A 14,390-nucleotide genomic window follows, 5' to 3' on the forward strand; every position below is an offset into this window, starting at 1 on the left:
CCACGTTTCTCACCTTCACTACGGCACATGGAACAATCAGGAAGAGTTTTCCTGCGCCATTCCAAAGAATTCTCTATGGTAAGCTGTGAATTCAGTTGGAGTTTGGTGTCTAAATACCTTTGAGGATCTTGGCTAAGGAGCATTGCCTTAACTAGGAAAGCAGGATCAGGCTCTTAAATTGTACTTAGAGATGGGTCCAAGCTACAAAGCTCAGATTTAGATAAGGATTCAGTTCTGAACTTCTCCAGAGTTTTGGAGGTTAAATGATAGTGTCTATATCCAGACATTTTTGCCTGCCAACTTCAGTTTATAAAATCTATATCCTAGTATCTGACAAAATTGACTGATTTACAGTATATTCCTGTCATTACAGCCTTACACTTCTCGCGATACCTGTGCCACAGTAGCCATCCTCTGTCAGAATTAATTCATATGAAACATTTTGTTCACAAAAAGTAAAATGCCTGGAGGCTTTATCCTGCCCCTCTGCCTGGGTGAATTTCCACCTATCAGAACCAGAGGAACTTTTCATTTAATTAATACCTAGTAGTATGACAAAGGCTGCAATGTTGGACTTGTGACTTACGTCAAAATAAAGTAGGGAGTGACAGGAAGGTTTTGGCTATCATACCTGAATCGTGTGATCAGTCATCAGGTCCGTGCAGCCAACAGTGTAAGGCCCCTTCCCCTCGGGGATTCTATAAAACTTTGCAGAGCTCATGCTCCCCAGTTCCTTCTGAGCATTAACAGACAAGCCTGGGGGGAAAAAACAGAACATGAGACTCATACCTGCTGAAAAGGACATAAGGACATTAAAGATTCAGGACTTTGAGATTCAGGGTTGAGCTGACATTCAGGGTGATGAGAAATAGGCACAGGATTCATAGATTTTAAAGCCAGAAAGGGCCATTATGATCTCCTGTGTACCACAGGCCATAGAATTTCACCTGGGCAAGCCACAGACAGCTGGGTGGGAATGATGAGGGGCGGAGATGAGAGCCGGGGCAGGGGTTACCAGAGTGATGTGGGGACTAGGAAGCTGGCAGAAACCTGGGATTGCTGGGGGGATGAGCAGTGATATTCGGCCAGGAGCAATGTTTGATGGGGCAGGGTTAGGAGATCCTGGAGCAGCCTGCATGGAGGAGCTTGGTTCAGCCGCCCCCATTCTACCACTGTTACCTTAAAGCCGCCCCACACTCTGCCTTGTCTGCATTAATCTTCTCCACCCTGCCCTGTCCCCTTTCAGCTCCTGCTTCATTCTGATCCCCATGCTTCCCCCAACCTTTCAACCTGACACCCATCCTGTCCTCGGCCTATCCCCTGAGACTGTCCCCCTCCTTCTCCGAGCTGGCTTCCCACTTGTCTCCTCCCCCAGCCACTCCTCCTCCTCCTGACTCCTGGCTCCCTTGCCAACTGGAACCACCTCCTCCTTCCAGCAGCTCCATAATGGTTTGCATCCTGCAGGGGAGCAGCAAGAGTAGGGGAGATGGAGTTTGGGGGTCCGCAATTCTTTCACCATAGCTGTCCCTGGTGGCCAGGAGGAGAAACTCCAGCAGAATCCTTGCAGACCGGCTTGATGTGTGACTTGCAAACAGGACTGCTGATCTGCATGACCGGTCTTCTGAATGTGTGCATGTCTCATGTGATATCAGACACTCTACAGCCCAGCCTTCAGCAAAGCCCTGAGGGAGGCGAGTGGTGGTAACATAGCCAACTCTTCCTCTAGATCAATCTTTCTAAGGTGCATAATAATTAGTTGACACAGATAGCACCAGTAGGTACAGTCAGTAGCATTTATAACTCACATTGGGATCCACTGGAAAAATTACTTTGAATGATATCCATTACACTACCAGGGCCAGCCTATTGCTTTTCACCACTGATTTGGCAGAAGTTTCATAGTCACATAAAAATACATGAAATATTAAATAAAAACAGACCAATTACCTTATTCTAATTCACAGGCAGAGAATATGTGCATACTATAAAACCCCATGGAAATACATGCCTGTGGTCAGTGGCTGCTTTGCAAACCTCAGCATTTTGTCTGCTATTAAAAGGCTCAAAGGCTAATTGGCCTAGGATTAGGAGATTTTCCTCCTTCATATTGGAGGACTGCATGTCTCATTTGTGTGCAATTGGATGAATGAAGAGACAGCACAAAGTAAGCCTGATTTTCAAAACTGTGAAGTGCCCACAATTTCCCGGTAAGTAGCTCTGAGTGCTCAGCACTCTGAAAATCACTCTCAAAGCTTACACATGCCTGTGACCAGTACTCTGGAATGCTTGATAATGGCTTACCCAGCTGAGAAAACGGAACTGTATCAGTGTTTCAGATCACGTTCAGAACTGATGGATATTTCAGGATCAAGAAGAATGTTAAATGTATCTATAGTTATTGTAAGGATGGGCTAATTTTTGTGTGTGATAACAATAAAATAATAATACTTTGCAGTTCTATGATGACCTCCATCTGGGGTCTCAAAGTGCTTTACAAACAGTAATGAACTGAGGTTTAGACCATCCTTACTGGGCCAGATTCTCTATTGCCTTGGCCCTTGTGTAGTCATTTACATTATGTAAAGGGAGAAACAGCAGGGTTAAAATGCTAGCGGTCTCTTTGCATAGGTGTAGATGACTCCATAAAATGCAAGGCAATAAAGAATCATCTCCATTTCACATGTGGGGAAACTGAGGCACAGAACAGTTAAGTGACCTGTCCAAGGTTACACAAATAGTCTATGCTAGAGATGGGACTACAGATGAGATCTTCTATCTCCCAGTCCTGTGTTATCGCCACAAGATCATTATTCTTCATAAAATAATGTTCCATTAAATACCCAAAGGCACTAATAGGCCCCAATTCTGCAGATGCTGCTTGCATGAAACTTCATGCATGGAGGAGTTACTGATTGGGGTGCATAGTGAACTGGTAGTCTGCACATAAATTAAGAGCTTTGAGGTAACAAGTGCAAAATCACATTTCTCCCCCTTTTTTTGTTTTTTGTTAGTCTCCTACAAATTAATAATAGCTGCAACACTAAAGGATACATTTCTTACCTGCAAATTTAATTTCTCCCAATTTCCCTATGCTAGTCCAGAGCAACCAGTAACGGAAACGGAAAAGTAAATGAAACTTTGAAGACTGCATCTTCTATTCGCGCACTTCTATTCACGAACGTCTTTCAGCTTCATAATCTTTGTCAAAGCAAATAATTTAAAACCATATAAGCAACAAATATTCAAAAGCAATGTAGTTTTTGTTTTCCTTTTAAGGGTGGCATCTGGATTAGCAGAAGATTGGGAGCCTCGCTCAGTCTCCTTGGCCATTCAATCCTTGCTGAGTCTACCAAGAGAGCCAATTGTGGGGGCTGTTTTTTTGTGATGTTCATTCCTGCTTCACTACAACCTGGACTAAGAGCATCAGCGCTTTTCACACAGAACCCCTACCACAGAGCCATCAGATCATAATTACATTGACTGGTCATTACAGCCCACATTCTGTGCTGTGCCTTACGGGAGCCCATAGAGGTGAGGTAAAGGCAACTGTACGCCCCTTTCATGCCTCCTGGATTCTGGGATAAGTTCGGGCCCAATCAGTCTAGAGCATAATTTAGAGCAGTTCCTGGGCAGGTTTTTACAGCAGCTTCCCAAGGCCCCCTGTTGGTAGGCTTGGCAGAATTCAGCTTTTATTTTTTTATAATTTCAACAGATAATATCAATGTTTATCAGAACATAAGACTGACCACACTGAATCAGACCAATGGTCCATCTAGCCCAGTATCCCATCTTCCGACAGTGGCCAATGCCAGGTGCTTCACAGGAATGAACGGAACAGGTACTCATCAACTGATCCACCCCCTGTTGCCCATTCCCAGCTTCTGGCAAACAAAGGCTAGGGACACCATCATAAATTCTTAAATATTTTAAAGAATATTTAATTTTCATTGATTTAAATCTTCACAGTTGTGCAAAATGATGGGTTCTAAGTTTTTTTATTTTAATCTGTTTAAATTTTCATAGCTGTGAGACATTATGGATGGGGGGTCCAGACAATAATTATTGAATGACAGCAGATGTTCAGATTCAAAAAGTTAAAGCTTTATAATCTTTAAAACACCAATAGTCAATGTCACATGTAAAAACATACAATGTAAATATCATTAAATCAAACACTAATAAGTTCTCAAGCAGCATTTTTCTTACTTTGCCTATCTGGAAATTTTGGTTATTATTAGTGGAAATATCTTTTTATCTGTTTCTGTGTGTGTGATGAAATCGATGTTTACCAATAAAAATCTAATCCTTCCAAGCCCAGAACAGCTGGAGCAGAGAATACCCCAGCCACACACTTTTCCTCCCACAGCACCGCTCTTCTGGGCCCTATACCACCCCCAGAGCCCCTACAATCACAGCTGCAAGAGGGAAAAGCCTGTTTTGCTGTCCCTTCACCTCTTTGAGAATCCCCCTGTGCCGGGGGAATCTAGCTGTTTTCTAGACCTTGTGGTCATGTCCACACTGCAACTAAAAATCCACGGCACTAAGTCTCAGAGCCCACGTCAGCTGACTTGAGCTTGCGTGACTTGGGCTACAAGGTTGAAAAATTGCAGCATAGACATTCAAAGTCAGGCTGGAACCTGGGCTCTGAGATCCTCCCCCTCACAGAATCTCAGAACTCAGGCTCCAGCCCAAGCCCAAACTTCTACACTGCAATTTTATAGCCCCGCAGCCTGAGCCCTGTGAGCCTGAATCAGCTAGCCTGGACCAACTGCGGCCATGCCACGTCTTTTATTGCAGTGTAGGCATACCCTTAGGGTACAGCTTCACAATAGTGTGTCTCAGAGCCTGGGGGAGGTTAAAAATTGTGGTGACAAAGTTCAGGCTCAGGCTGGAACCCAGGCTTTGAACCTCTGCGAGGGGGAGGAAGGATCCTGAAGCCCTGACTTCACTCCATCAACAGCTATATTTAGTTTCGCAAGCTCCAGTCAGTTGACCTGGGCTCTGAGACTCACTGTCACAGGGTGGGAGGGGTTTCTGTGTAGATGAACCCTTTTGTGTGTGAGGAGTGATGTAAAGAGACTGCAGAGCTGCTGAGAATCAGGGCCATAATCTGAATCTGAAGTGACTGAATCCTCATCTACACTGGAAAATTAGAGTGGTAGCCAAGTAGAGTTATAGAATATAGAAAATGAGATAAGGCATCTGCTATGCCATTATCAATCCCAGAGAGGATATAGAATATCAGGGTTGGAAGGGACCTCAGGAGGTCATCTAGTCCAACCCTCTGCTCAAAGCAGGACCAATCCCCAAGTTTTGCCCCAGATCCCAAATGGCCCCCTCAAGGATTGAACTCACAACCCTGGGTTTAGCAGGCCAATGCTCAAACCACTGAGCTATCCCTCCCCCAGAGTTCTAGCCCACGAAAGCTTATGCCCAAATACATTTGTTAGTCTCTAAGATGCCACAAGGACTCCACATTGTTTTTGCTGATACAGACTAGAAAATTAGTTCAGCATAACTACGCTGCCCAGCCATGTGAAAAATCCACACCCCTGAGCAGTGTAGTTAAGCTGACCTGAGTCCCTGTGTTGATAGCACTAGGTCAATTGAAGAATTCTTCCATCCACCTAACTACCGCCGCCCAGGAAGGTGGATTACCTACGTCGATGGGAGAATCTCTCCCATCAGCATAGATAGCGTTTACCTTGAAGCACTACATGAGCACAACTGTGCTGTGTAGTGTTTTAAGCGTAGAGAAGCCCTTATTTTCCAGTTAGCTTGCAGCCACAGCCTATAAATGATTGTGATTTTATGCCCAAAATGACAATGAAAGAAAATACTGTTAAGTGATAAAGACACAAGTTAAGGAGTCAGGGCACCTGGGTTCTCTTCCTAGCTCTGCAACAGACTTGCTATGCAACCGTGGGCAAGTGACTAGGGCTCAGGTCTGCAAAGGTTTATAAGAACCTAAATACTCTGAGGATCTGAGCGTAAGACCCCAGTTCAGCAAGATATTTAAATATGTTTCTAACTTCAAGCACCATTGACTTTGATGGGACTACTCAGAACTGAAAGTTAAATATGTGCTTACTTAAGTACCCTGCTGAATTGGGTCCTTAATCTCTCCAGTCTCAGGTTGAATCTACGCTAGAAAATTAGGTCCGCATAGCTACGTTAATTGGGAGTGTGAAAAATCCACTCCCCTGAGTGGTGTAGTTAAACCGACCTAAATACCCGTGCAGACAGCACTAGGTCAATGGAACAATTCTTGGGGAGGTGGACTATCTACACCAATGGGTGAGCCCCTCCTGTCGGCATAGGTAGTGTCTACACTGAAAGGCTACAGCAGTGCAGCTGTGCCAATGTAGCGTTTTAAGAACAGACAAGCCCTGTCCCCTGCCTGAAAAATGGGAAGAATACTTCCCTAGCTCACAGGGGTGTGTGAGGCTTTGTTCATTGTTTGTAAGGTTGTGTAAGAGCCTTGTACGAAAAGCATGACAGCAGCGCAAAGTCTGTTCTCTCAGAGACATTGAGACACTTTAAACTGTTACACTTAAGACTCAGCAAAGAGGCTACTTGAGTCACAAAAGACATGCATACCCCTAAACAGAAAAGGAAGCAGGGTAGCAAAGAATAAAGCAGGACAGGCTGATTGCAATATTCAAGAAGTTATTCGTGCCAAACAAATATCATTCGGAAAACTGAAACCCAACCCTAGGGAAGACACTTGTATTTTGAATCTCTTAAATTTTCCTGGTTAAGAAATGCTTTTCTCTGCTTGAATTCTGTTACATGTTTCTAGATACCGCACTAGCTGGACGGCGGGTCCCGTAACTTGCTGGGACCTTGCAAAACACCCCACGCCCTTTCCACCCTGCTGTCAGGGTGGCGGGGTGGCCTTTTGCCTTCCACACGCAACTGTCTGAACTGGGGCGGCTCCAGAAATGCTGTCCCCGCGCTCCCAAAGGGCTCCGGAGATCCGCCCGAGAGGCTGAGAGAGTAACCACGGCTCGGGCCCGCAGACACGAGCAGCGCCGCCGCCAGCGGAGACCACGCGCACCCCCTGGCTCCCCGCCCCTCTGTACCGCACCGCGCGCCGCTGCCCGCCCCGCCCGTCGAAATATGTGACGGGTGGGCGGCCCCTCCTTCTGGCCAATGAGAGCGAAGGGCAGCGCACTTCCGCTCCCAGCGCCGCGCGCCGGCAGTTCCGGTTTCCCCCGGCCCGGGGCTGTGACTGCGCCGGGGTCCCGCGCCCGCTTGCACGTGACAGGCAGCTCCCGCGCGCCGGCCTCCCCCCCCCCGTCCCGCGCCCGGCTGCCCGCGGCCCCGCACCGCGCGGCAGGATGGTGCGGAAGCTGAAGTTCCACGAGCAGAAGCTGCTGAAGCGGCTGGACCTGGTGAGCTGGGAAGCGGCCTCGGGGAACCTGGCCGAGCTGCGGGTGCTGCGGCGCTACCGCCTGCAGCGCCGTGAGGACTACACCCGCTACAACCAGCTCAGCCGGGCCGTGCGGGAGCTGGCGCGCCGCATCCGCGACCTGGGCGAGGCCGACGCCGCCTTCCGGGCCCGCTGCACCGCCGCGCTGCTGGAGAAGCTCTACGGGCTGGGGCTGGTGAGCTCCAAGCACTCGCTGGAGCAGTGCGAGCGGGTCTCGGCCAGCGCCTTCTGCCGCCGCCGCCTGCCCTGCCTGCTGCTGCGGCTCCGCATGGCCCAGAGGCTGCGCGACGCCATCACCTTCATCGAGCAGGGGCACGTGCGGGTGGGGCCCGAGGTGGTGACCGACCCCGCCTGCCTGGTGAGCCGGGCCATGGAGGATTTCATCACCTGGACCGATTCCTCCCGCATCCGCCAACACGTGCTGAACTACAACCAGGAGAGGGATGACTTCGACCTGGCCTGTTAGGAGAGCAGGGGCCCTGCTGGCTAATAGGCTCCACCAGCCTGGGAAGAGACTCTGGACCCAGATATGCTGCTCCTCCATGCCACTGGGAGTGGGGCTTGACCTACATGTGCTGCCCTGGCCCAGTTGTTCTGTGTACCACCTCCCCCTGCGAAGGGATTCCTGGCTCAGATGGGCCTTGTCTGATACTACCCACCTCCTCTGGGAAGAGATTCATAGCCCACATGGGCTGAGCCCCAGTACCACCCACCTCCTCTGCAAAGGGGCTATTGGCTCAGTTGTGCCACCATGCCTGCTTCCTACCACCTCCCTGTGAAGGGACTCCTGGCTCAGATGGGCTGAGCCCAATACCACCCACTTCCTGTAGGAAGGGACTTCTGGCCAGATGGGCTACTAAGCTCTCTGCAAGCCTCTGTCTCCTCTGTGACATTGTACCCTCCTGCTGCAAAGACCATTAGCAAAACAGGCAGAACGGTGTTGTTCTGTTGTCACCATCAGAGGGCCATCTAGAAGGAACTAATGAACAAATGCTCTCCTAGCCAGGAAAACAATGTAGAGGGCAACTGAAGATTTAAATTTTGTTGCTCAAATGTGGTGTTGGAAGAGATACAGGTTTTATACTTTTGCCTTGTCAAGGGGCTTGTCTCTCACAATAGTCACTCTTTCAAAAATAAATCAATAGGGATAGTTCTGTTTTCAGAATTCAACTTCGCTAGTTATGCTAACATTGTAATCAGCAGCAATACCTAACATAGTCCTCATGACTTTCTCACTTTTAATAAAGCTGAAATTACTTTTCTTAGAGCATTCATTTGATTTCTTTAAAGCAAGACCTGAGCTGTCTTTCCCTGTAGTATTTGTTTTCTCCTGCCCTAAAGTAATAAAATTGAATGTTATTGTTTCAGTTTTGAACTGGAACAGTCATTTAACCAATAATTTAAACCAAACTACATTTTAAATGGTTCATTATTAATTTTTTCTGTGGATTTTCAGGCACCTGGCTAGGTATATTCTGTCTTCATCATGGTCACAAGTATATTTCCTGTTGTCTTTATTGTTGTTGTTTTGCTGCATAGTGTCTATTACATCTTGTGGATTTATTGTTTATGGTAGTGCTACTTATGTGCTAGGCATTTTGCCCTAAGGAGCTCAGAAAGTTAAATCCTCTCTTTAGAGGGGTGAAGGCCTTTTCTATACTGAAGAGTTTTGCTGGTATAGCTGTGTCGCTTAGTGTGGAGAAAAAAAATCGGACATAACTATGCAGTCAAACAAGGGCTTTTGCTGGTATAGCTTATTTTGTTTGGGGACTGGTAGGAACTGGCCTTGTTACTAGGAAGTAGAAATAAATCAGCAGATCTTTTCTAGTGTGGATAAGGCCTTAAACTGAATAACGTGCATGCTTGTGACCTAAAGCACTTACATGTCCATTACCGTAGTGTCTGGGCATCTTTATTTATCCTCAGCTCTGCAGCAAGGTGGGAGAAGTATGAGCATACGCATTTTACGGAAGGGAAACTGAGGCACAGAAGGACTAAGGGTCTTTCCTATCGTCACAAAAGAAGTCTGTTACAGAGCAGGGAATTAGACCCAGGAGGCCTGAGTTCCAGGCTAGTGCTTCAGAACTGCCCCATGCCGCCTCTCACATATTCATTATCACTTGCAATACAAGTTTCACACATGGATCATGTGATTAGAGTGGAATACTGGCAACACAGTGCTATCGCTGTTGTGGAACTTGAGTTGCAGTTCTTCAATACTGGTATGGTTGGAAAGTTGAGTTTAGGCTTAGCTCCCTGCTGATAGGGGTTAATGCATCAGTAGATGGTGAGGGAATCCAGCTGAACAAAAGCGTACTTTAAAAGTAGGTGGCAGAGTGAACTCCGCTCCCACTTTACCAAGTTGAAATCTAGTGAATTTCAAACGGAGTTAAAAGTATCTTCACTTTGCTCTCCCTGACAATTTTTGTGGCTTATAACCTTAAATAGCTTAAAGACTAAAGGAAATCATAAAGTTGTCTTCAGTACATGTTGTTAAATCCACAACATGAAACTGACAAGGGAAATATATTTTCCTTTTATCTTATCAAACTGTAGCAGAGGTAGGTGCTACTGTGTATTTTTTGTTTGTTTTTTGTTTTTAAAGCTGCTGTCCCTTTAATGATAAAAGGGGAAGTTATTAAATGAGAAATACTATATATATTTTAGTAGCATGGATGTAACTATATTTTTCTGCCAACCAGGGTGTAAGTCATTCATAATTTTGAGAAAATATCTTATCTAGGATGATACTAATGCCTATTTTTAAAAGAATAAACCCAAAGCAAACTGAGAAGTGCTTTGAAAATCTTAAACCTAACCATGTGAAAAACAGGTGAGTGGGTAGTTACCCAGGAAAACTTTGGGTCACTAATACTTTATGCCATGAAGGAATTTTAAACTTTTCCTCTACTGAAGTAGCTATTCTTCCGTGATACTGGTATACTGGTGGCATGGAGTTTGAGGAAAAGGAGCAAAGCATGTAAAGCAATGCATAAATAGCAAGGTTGTGATCTATCTTTTGCCTACCATGCAGGCAAGGAGACAGTGTATGGCAGTGGAACTAATGGTATGACCTCCTTATCTCTGGTCAGCACTAACATGCTAAAATGCTGGAAGTTTTCATGGCTGTGTGGTGCCAGGACTCTGACATAGAGGAAAATCTCTCCTAGTTTTGCTGTTTTAACCCTTTGAAAATTAGCTGCTCTCCGTATGTCACACAGGGTCTAACTAACAAATGTCCTGGGTTTCTTGCTGCTGATGTGGGGTTGTTTAGATAGGGAGGAACTGGGTCTGGTTTCATGCCTGCTGTAAGTCCCTTTCTCCCACCTGCTACCACTTCTGGTTTTTTTTAGGAACCTTCCACATTCTACCCTCACTCTCTGTCACGTACCGTCCCCTTTTGCTTCAGGTTCCCAACTACTTCCAGAAGCTGGGAGCTGCTGCCAACTGGGGAGTTGGTATGCACTGCTATTACAGAGCATGCACAGCCATGTGAGCTCCTCAGCAGGACTGTAGGAGGAGAGCAATCTCAGGAAGGAGGACATAGGGGCCCTTTGCCAAGGAGAAGAGGGACCTGGCACAAAATCCCTCAGGCCCAAGTGGTGAGGATGAACATGTGCTCATTGTCCTATGGGTTAAGCCATAGGTAGATTTAAAAATAATGAAAAACCAACTCTCCATAACTTATAGTAAAGATTCTAACTGGTGACTGAAGAGAAGTTTGACTTTAGAAGCACTGTGAGTTGAGTATCTTTGATATATCCACGTACCGAGTAAGCTCCAGAGTTGAACCTATAACCTCTTTTTTTACACCACTGACTTATGAATGTTGCAAACTGCTGGTTAAACTGGACACTGAAATGAGTAAAGCCATTGACAATAATTCTAGTCTTAGCAAGACTCTCACATTAATAATTAGTTTTTGTAGCTGACCTTAGTGAAAAATAAGTTGAATGCAAATTGGCACTAATAAGCTACCCACAGCTTTCAAATTGACTAGGAACTACCTAGTTACATTTTTCTTTCCCAGACGGGAACTGAGCAAACCAAAATTAATATGTGAAATTGTAGCCTTGCCAGAAAAGGGTACATGTATTTTTGGACATAATAATTGTAAGCCTTTCTTTGAAATTTCATAAAGATAATTAAATGTGCCAGTAGACTCTATTCTTTATCTTCCTTCTGGATGACCTTAAAAACAAAAGTTTACAATGAAACCACAGATAGTTAAATAGATGCTAATTTCAATTTATAAAAATATATATGTATATAATAAATTTGGTACTAAAGATTTCTATTTTCAAATTTCTTTCTGCACCTTTAACCACGGCTACAAAGGAAGTTGGTGTTGGAGCTGGAGTAAACTCCAAAAATTCCTGTGCCTGGACACTAGCCTACATCTCCATTCCAATCCTGACTATAAATAGAAAGGTTCGCACAGATGTTTTAAGCGGGATGGGTAGCATGTTTAAACATAGAATCATAGCATATCAGGGTTGGAAGGGACCTCAGGAGGTCATCTAGTCCAACCCCCTGCTCAAAGCAGGACCAATCTCCAACTAAATCCTCCCAGCCAGGGCTTTGTCAAGCCTGACCTTAAAAACATTCCCCTCTTAGGATGGAAACTTAAACCCAGCAGCACCATGCGAGAGTATGAGAGTCACAAAGTGAAACCTCACAGTCTAATCTTGTTCAAGCTGAGTAGTGTGTGCACTAGTTTGAATAAACTACCATAAATGGCAATGGAACAAACTAGATTTTCAAACTTCTTTCCATTTTAATCAAGATATTAGTAAAACAAGGAATTTTTAAAAATCCTTAAGTGAAAAATGTATTTTTTAGGACTCCAAAAGAGGTGGGGAAAGTAGGAAGCTGTCTTATTGGGATCCAGGAAGTAGTAAAGGATCCCCCCCAGCCTAAGAGGGGGTCCACAGGACCTGGAAAACTAAATAATTACGGGGGACAACTAATGAACCATAGGGACAGGAGTGTGGTCAAAGGGTCAAACGAAGGACCGGGGACACCGAGCAGAGAACCCTGGACAGTGCCCACTGCTCCTTAAAGGCGTCAAGGGAGTCAGTGGACACGGCCCAGAGGAACTCTGCTCAGAGGCGTGAACGGACGGAGGATCAGAAATAAGCCCCACAGTCACAGGAGACTCCATCGGCCAACCTCCTCACCCTGGTTTTATAGATGGCCGCTTTAGCCAGGGCCAGGAGGAGGTTGACCAGGAGGTCCTGTGACTTAGTGGGGCCAAGGACAGGGAGTGCATAGATAAGGAGGTGAGGGGAAAAGTGCAACCAAAATCTTAACAAAATACTCGTGAGGAACTGGGATAGGGGCTGCAGCCTGGCGGACTCCAGGTAGACATGCGCCAGGATTTCCCTCACACCGCAAAAGGGGCAAGCGTCCGGGATTGGAGTGAACCGCGCCAAGTACACGCCCGTACTCACGGCCCCATGAAGGAGCCACCAACTGATATCCCCGGCAGGCCTCGGGACCAAGGTGGAATATAGGCCAGCCCACCGGGGCTCCTCACCCTCTAGGGGTGGCAGGAGGTCCCACCACTTTGTGTTTGGGGCAGGACGCGAGGGTGAGGACATGAAGGGTGTGGAGCACGAGCGTGTATAGATGTTTCCTTGGCGTGGTCTGGAAATGGACCGGTTGCAGCTCGTGTAGCTGGCTCACGGTGAAGGGGTGGGGGGTCGGTTGGGTCCATGGGGCAGGGGCCCGATAAGAAGGTCCGGAGGGCCTGGCGTGGAGGGTGGGCGGGGCATGCCCCTCCTTAGGATCCGGTCGAGGTAAACCCAAGCAGCGAGCGGCAAAGCGGCCCTCACCTCCTGAAGTACACGCAGGGGAGTACGAGGTCTGGAGAGCCCCATGTGCTGAGCTAGCATCAAGGGTTCCAGCCAGTCTCCCCGGTCGTAGTCCCGGAGGTCTCTGACTCTAGTGACTTCTGCCAGGACCAACCTCTGGTGCACTGAGGGGACTCCGCCACCTGCACACGGAGCTGGGGGTTGTGTAGCAGGGGATCCGCGAGGAGCTCTTCCCCCACGGAGGCCGCCATGGACCTGGTCACTGTGAACAGTTTCCAAGTCCAGACGAGGTCCTGGTAGAAGACCGGCAGCCCGGAGAGGTCTTGCGGAAGACCTCTCGGATGGAGATAAAGGAGCTGCCGGTCATATCAGAGCCCTCGGAAGCGGCGCAGGAAGGCGTGCGCCAGTACTCTCAACGCCAGACTACCTGCACCATAAAGGAGCCTCTGCAGGGCCTGGAGGCGGAAGACATGGACCTGAGTGCGGAGACACTTCAGGCCCTGCCCTCCCTCCTCCAGGGTAGATGGAGAACCCCTGCAGAGACCCAGTGCAGCCCTGACTAGAAGAATTCCAGAATCAATGTCCAGAGGTTGCCTAGGAAACCCGGGGCTGGGACCAGAGTGTTGAGCTGGGACCAGAGCATGGACAGGACTAGTTGATTAAGCACCAGTGCCCTCCCTCAAAGGGAGAGACACCAGAGTAGTCCCATCCATCTCCGGAGCCACTCTACCACCCTGCCCTCTAAACCGTGCCAGTTCTCCGGGGGAGACGGATGCGTGGCAGAAAGGTAAATGCCAAGATAGAGCGGTGGACCTGCGCTCCACCGGATGGCCTGAAGCGTGGGTGGGAGGGAGCTTGCCTGCCACCAGTCCCCTACCACTAAGCCAGAGCTCTTGACCCAGTTGACCCTGGCAGAGGAGGCTGCCGAGTAAATGGCCTGGCAAGCCTCCACCAGCGCCAAGTCGCCCGGGTCCTGGACCACGAGGAGCACATTGTCGGCGTACACCAACAGGACCAGCTGCAGCTCCGGCTCCCGCAGCACCAACCCCGTCAACCTCCTACGGAGGAGACAGAGGAAGGGCTCGATCGCCAGAGCGTACAGATGGCCCAAGAAGGGGCACCACTGCCATACTCCGAAG

At 47.6% G+C, this 14,390-nt stretch overlaps 2 protein-coding genes across 3 annotated transcripts in view; one reads left to right on the forward strand and one right to left on the reverse strand.

The window, feature by feature from the left end:
- The window catches only part of PLA2G7 (phospholipase A2 group VII), a 31,460-nt gene that overhangs the window by 11,642 nt on the left and 5,428 nt on the right, over nucleotides 1–14,390 (reverse strand). Inside the window, exons 2-3 of one of the 2 annotated variants that reach the window (XM_084622085.1) lie at nucleotides 3,061–3,198; nucleotides 632–756 (exon numbers count right to left, since the gene is read on the reverse strand). In XM_084622085.1, the coding sequence (XP_084478211.1) occupies nucleotides 632–756; nucleotides 3,061–3,151 (216 nt within the window). In that variant the 5' untranslated portion in view covers nucleotides 3,152–3,198. The remainder of the gene's footprint in view (nucleotides 1–631; nucleotides 757–3,060; nucleotides 3,199–14,390) is intronic. The other variant, XM_084622086.1, reaches the window with a different exon arrangement.
- IMP3 (IMP U3 small nucleolar ribonucleoprotein 3) lies at nucleotides 7,194–8,700 on the forward strand. The gene has a single exon (XM_084624769.1). It carries the CDS (start codon nucleotides 7,344–7,346, stop codon nucleotides 7,899–7,901), a length of 558 nt encoding a protein of 185 aa, XP_084480895.1. The 5' UTR covers nucleotides 7,194–7,343; the 3' UTR covers nucleotides 7,902–8,700.

The sequence above is a fragment of the Lepidochelys olivacea genome (genome assembly GCF_965140295.1).
Source record: "Lepidochelys olivacea isolate rLepOli2 genome assembly, chromosome: 3".
Lineage (NCBI taxonomy): Eukaryota > Metazoa > Chordata > Testudines > Cheloniidae > Lepidochelys > Lepidochelys olivacea.

Bases quoted from the DNA above. Each gene is read 5' to 3' on its own strand.
- IMP3 (XM_084624769.1), top strand. From the start codon at position 7,344: ATGGTGCGGAAGCTGAAGTTCCACGAGCAGAAGCTGCTGAAGCGGCTG.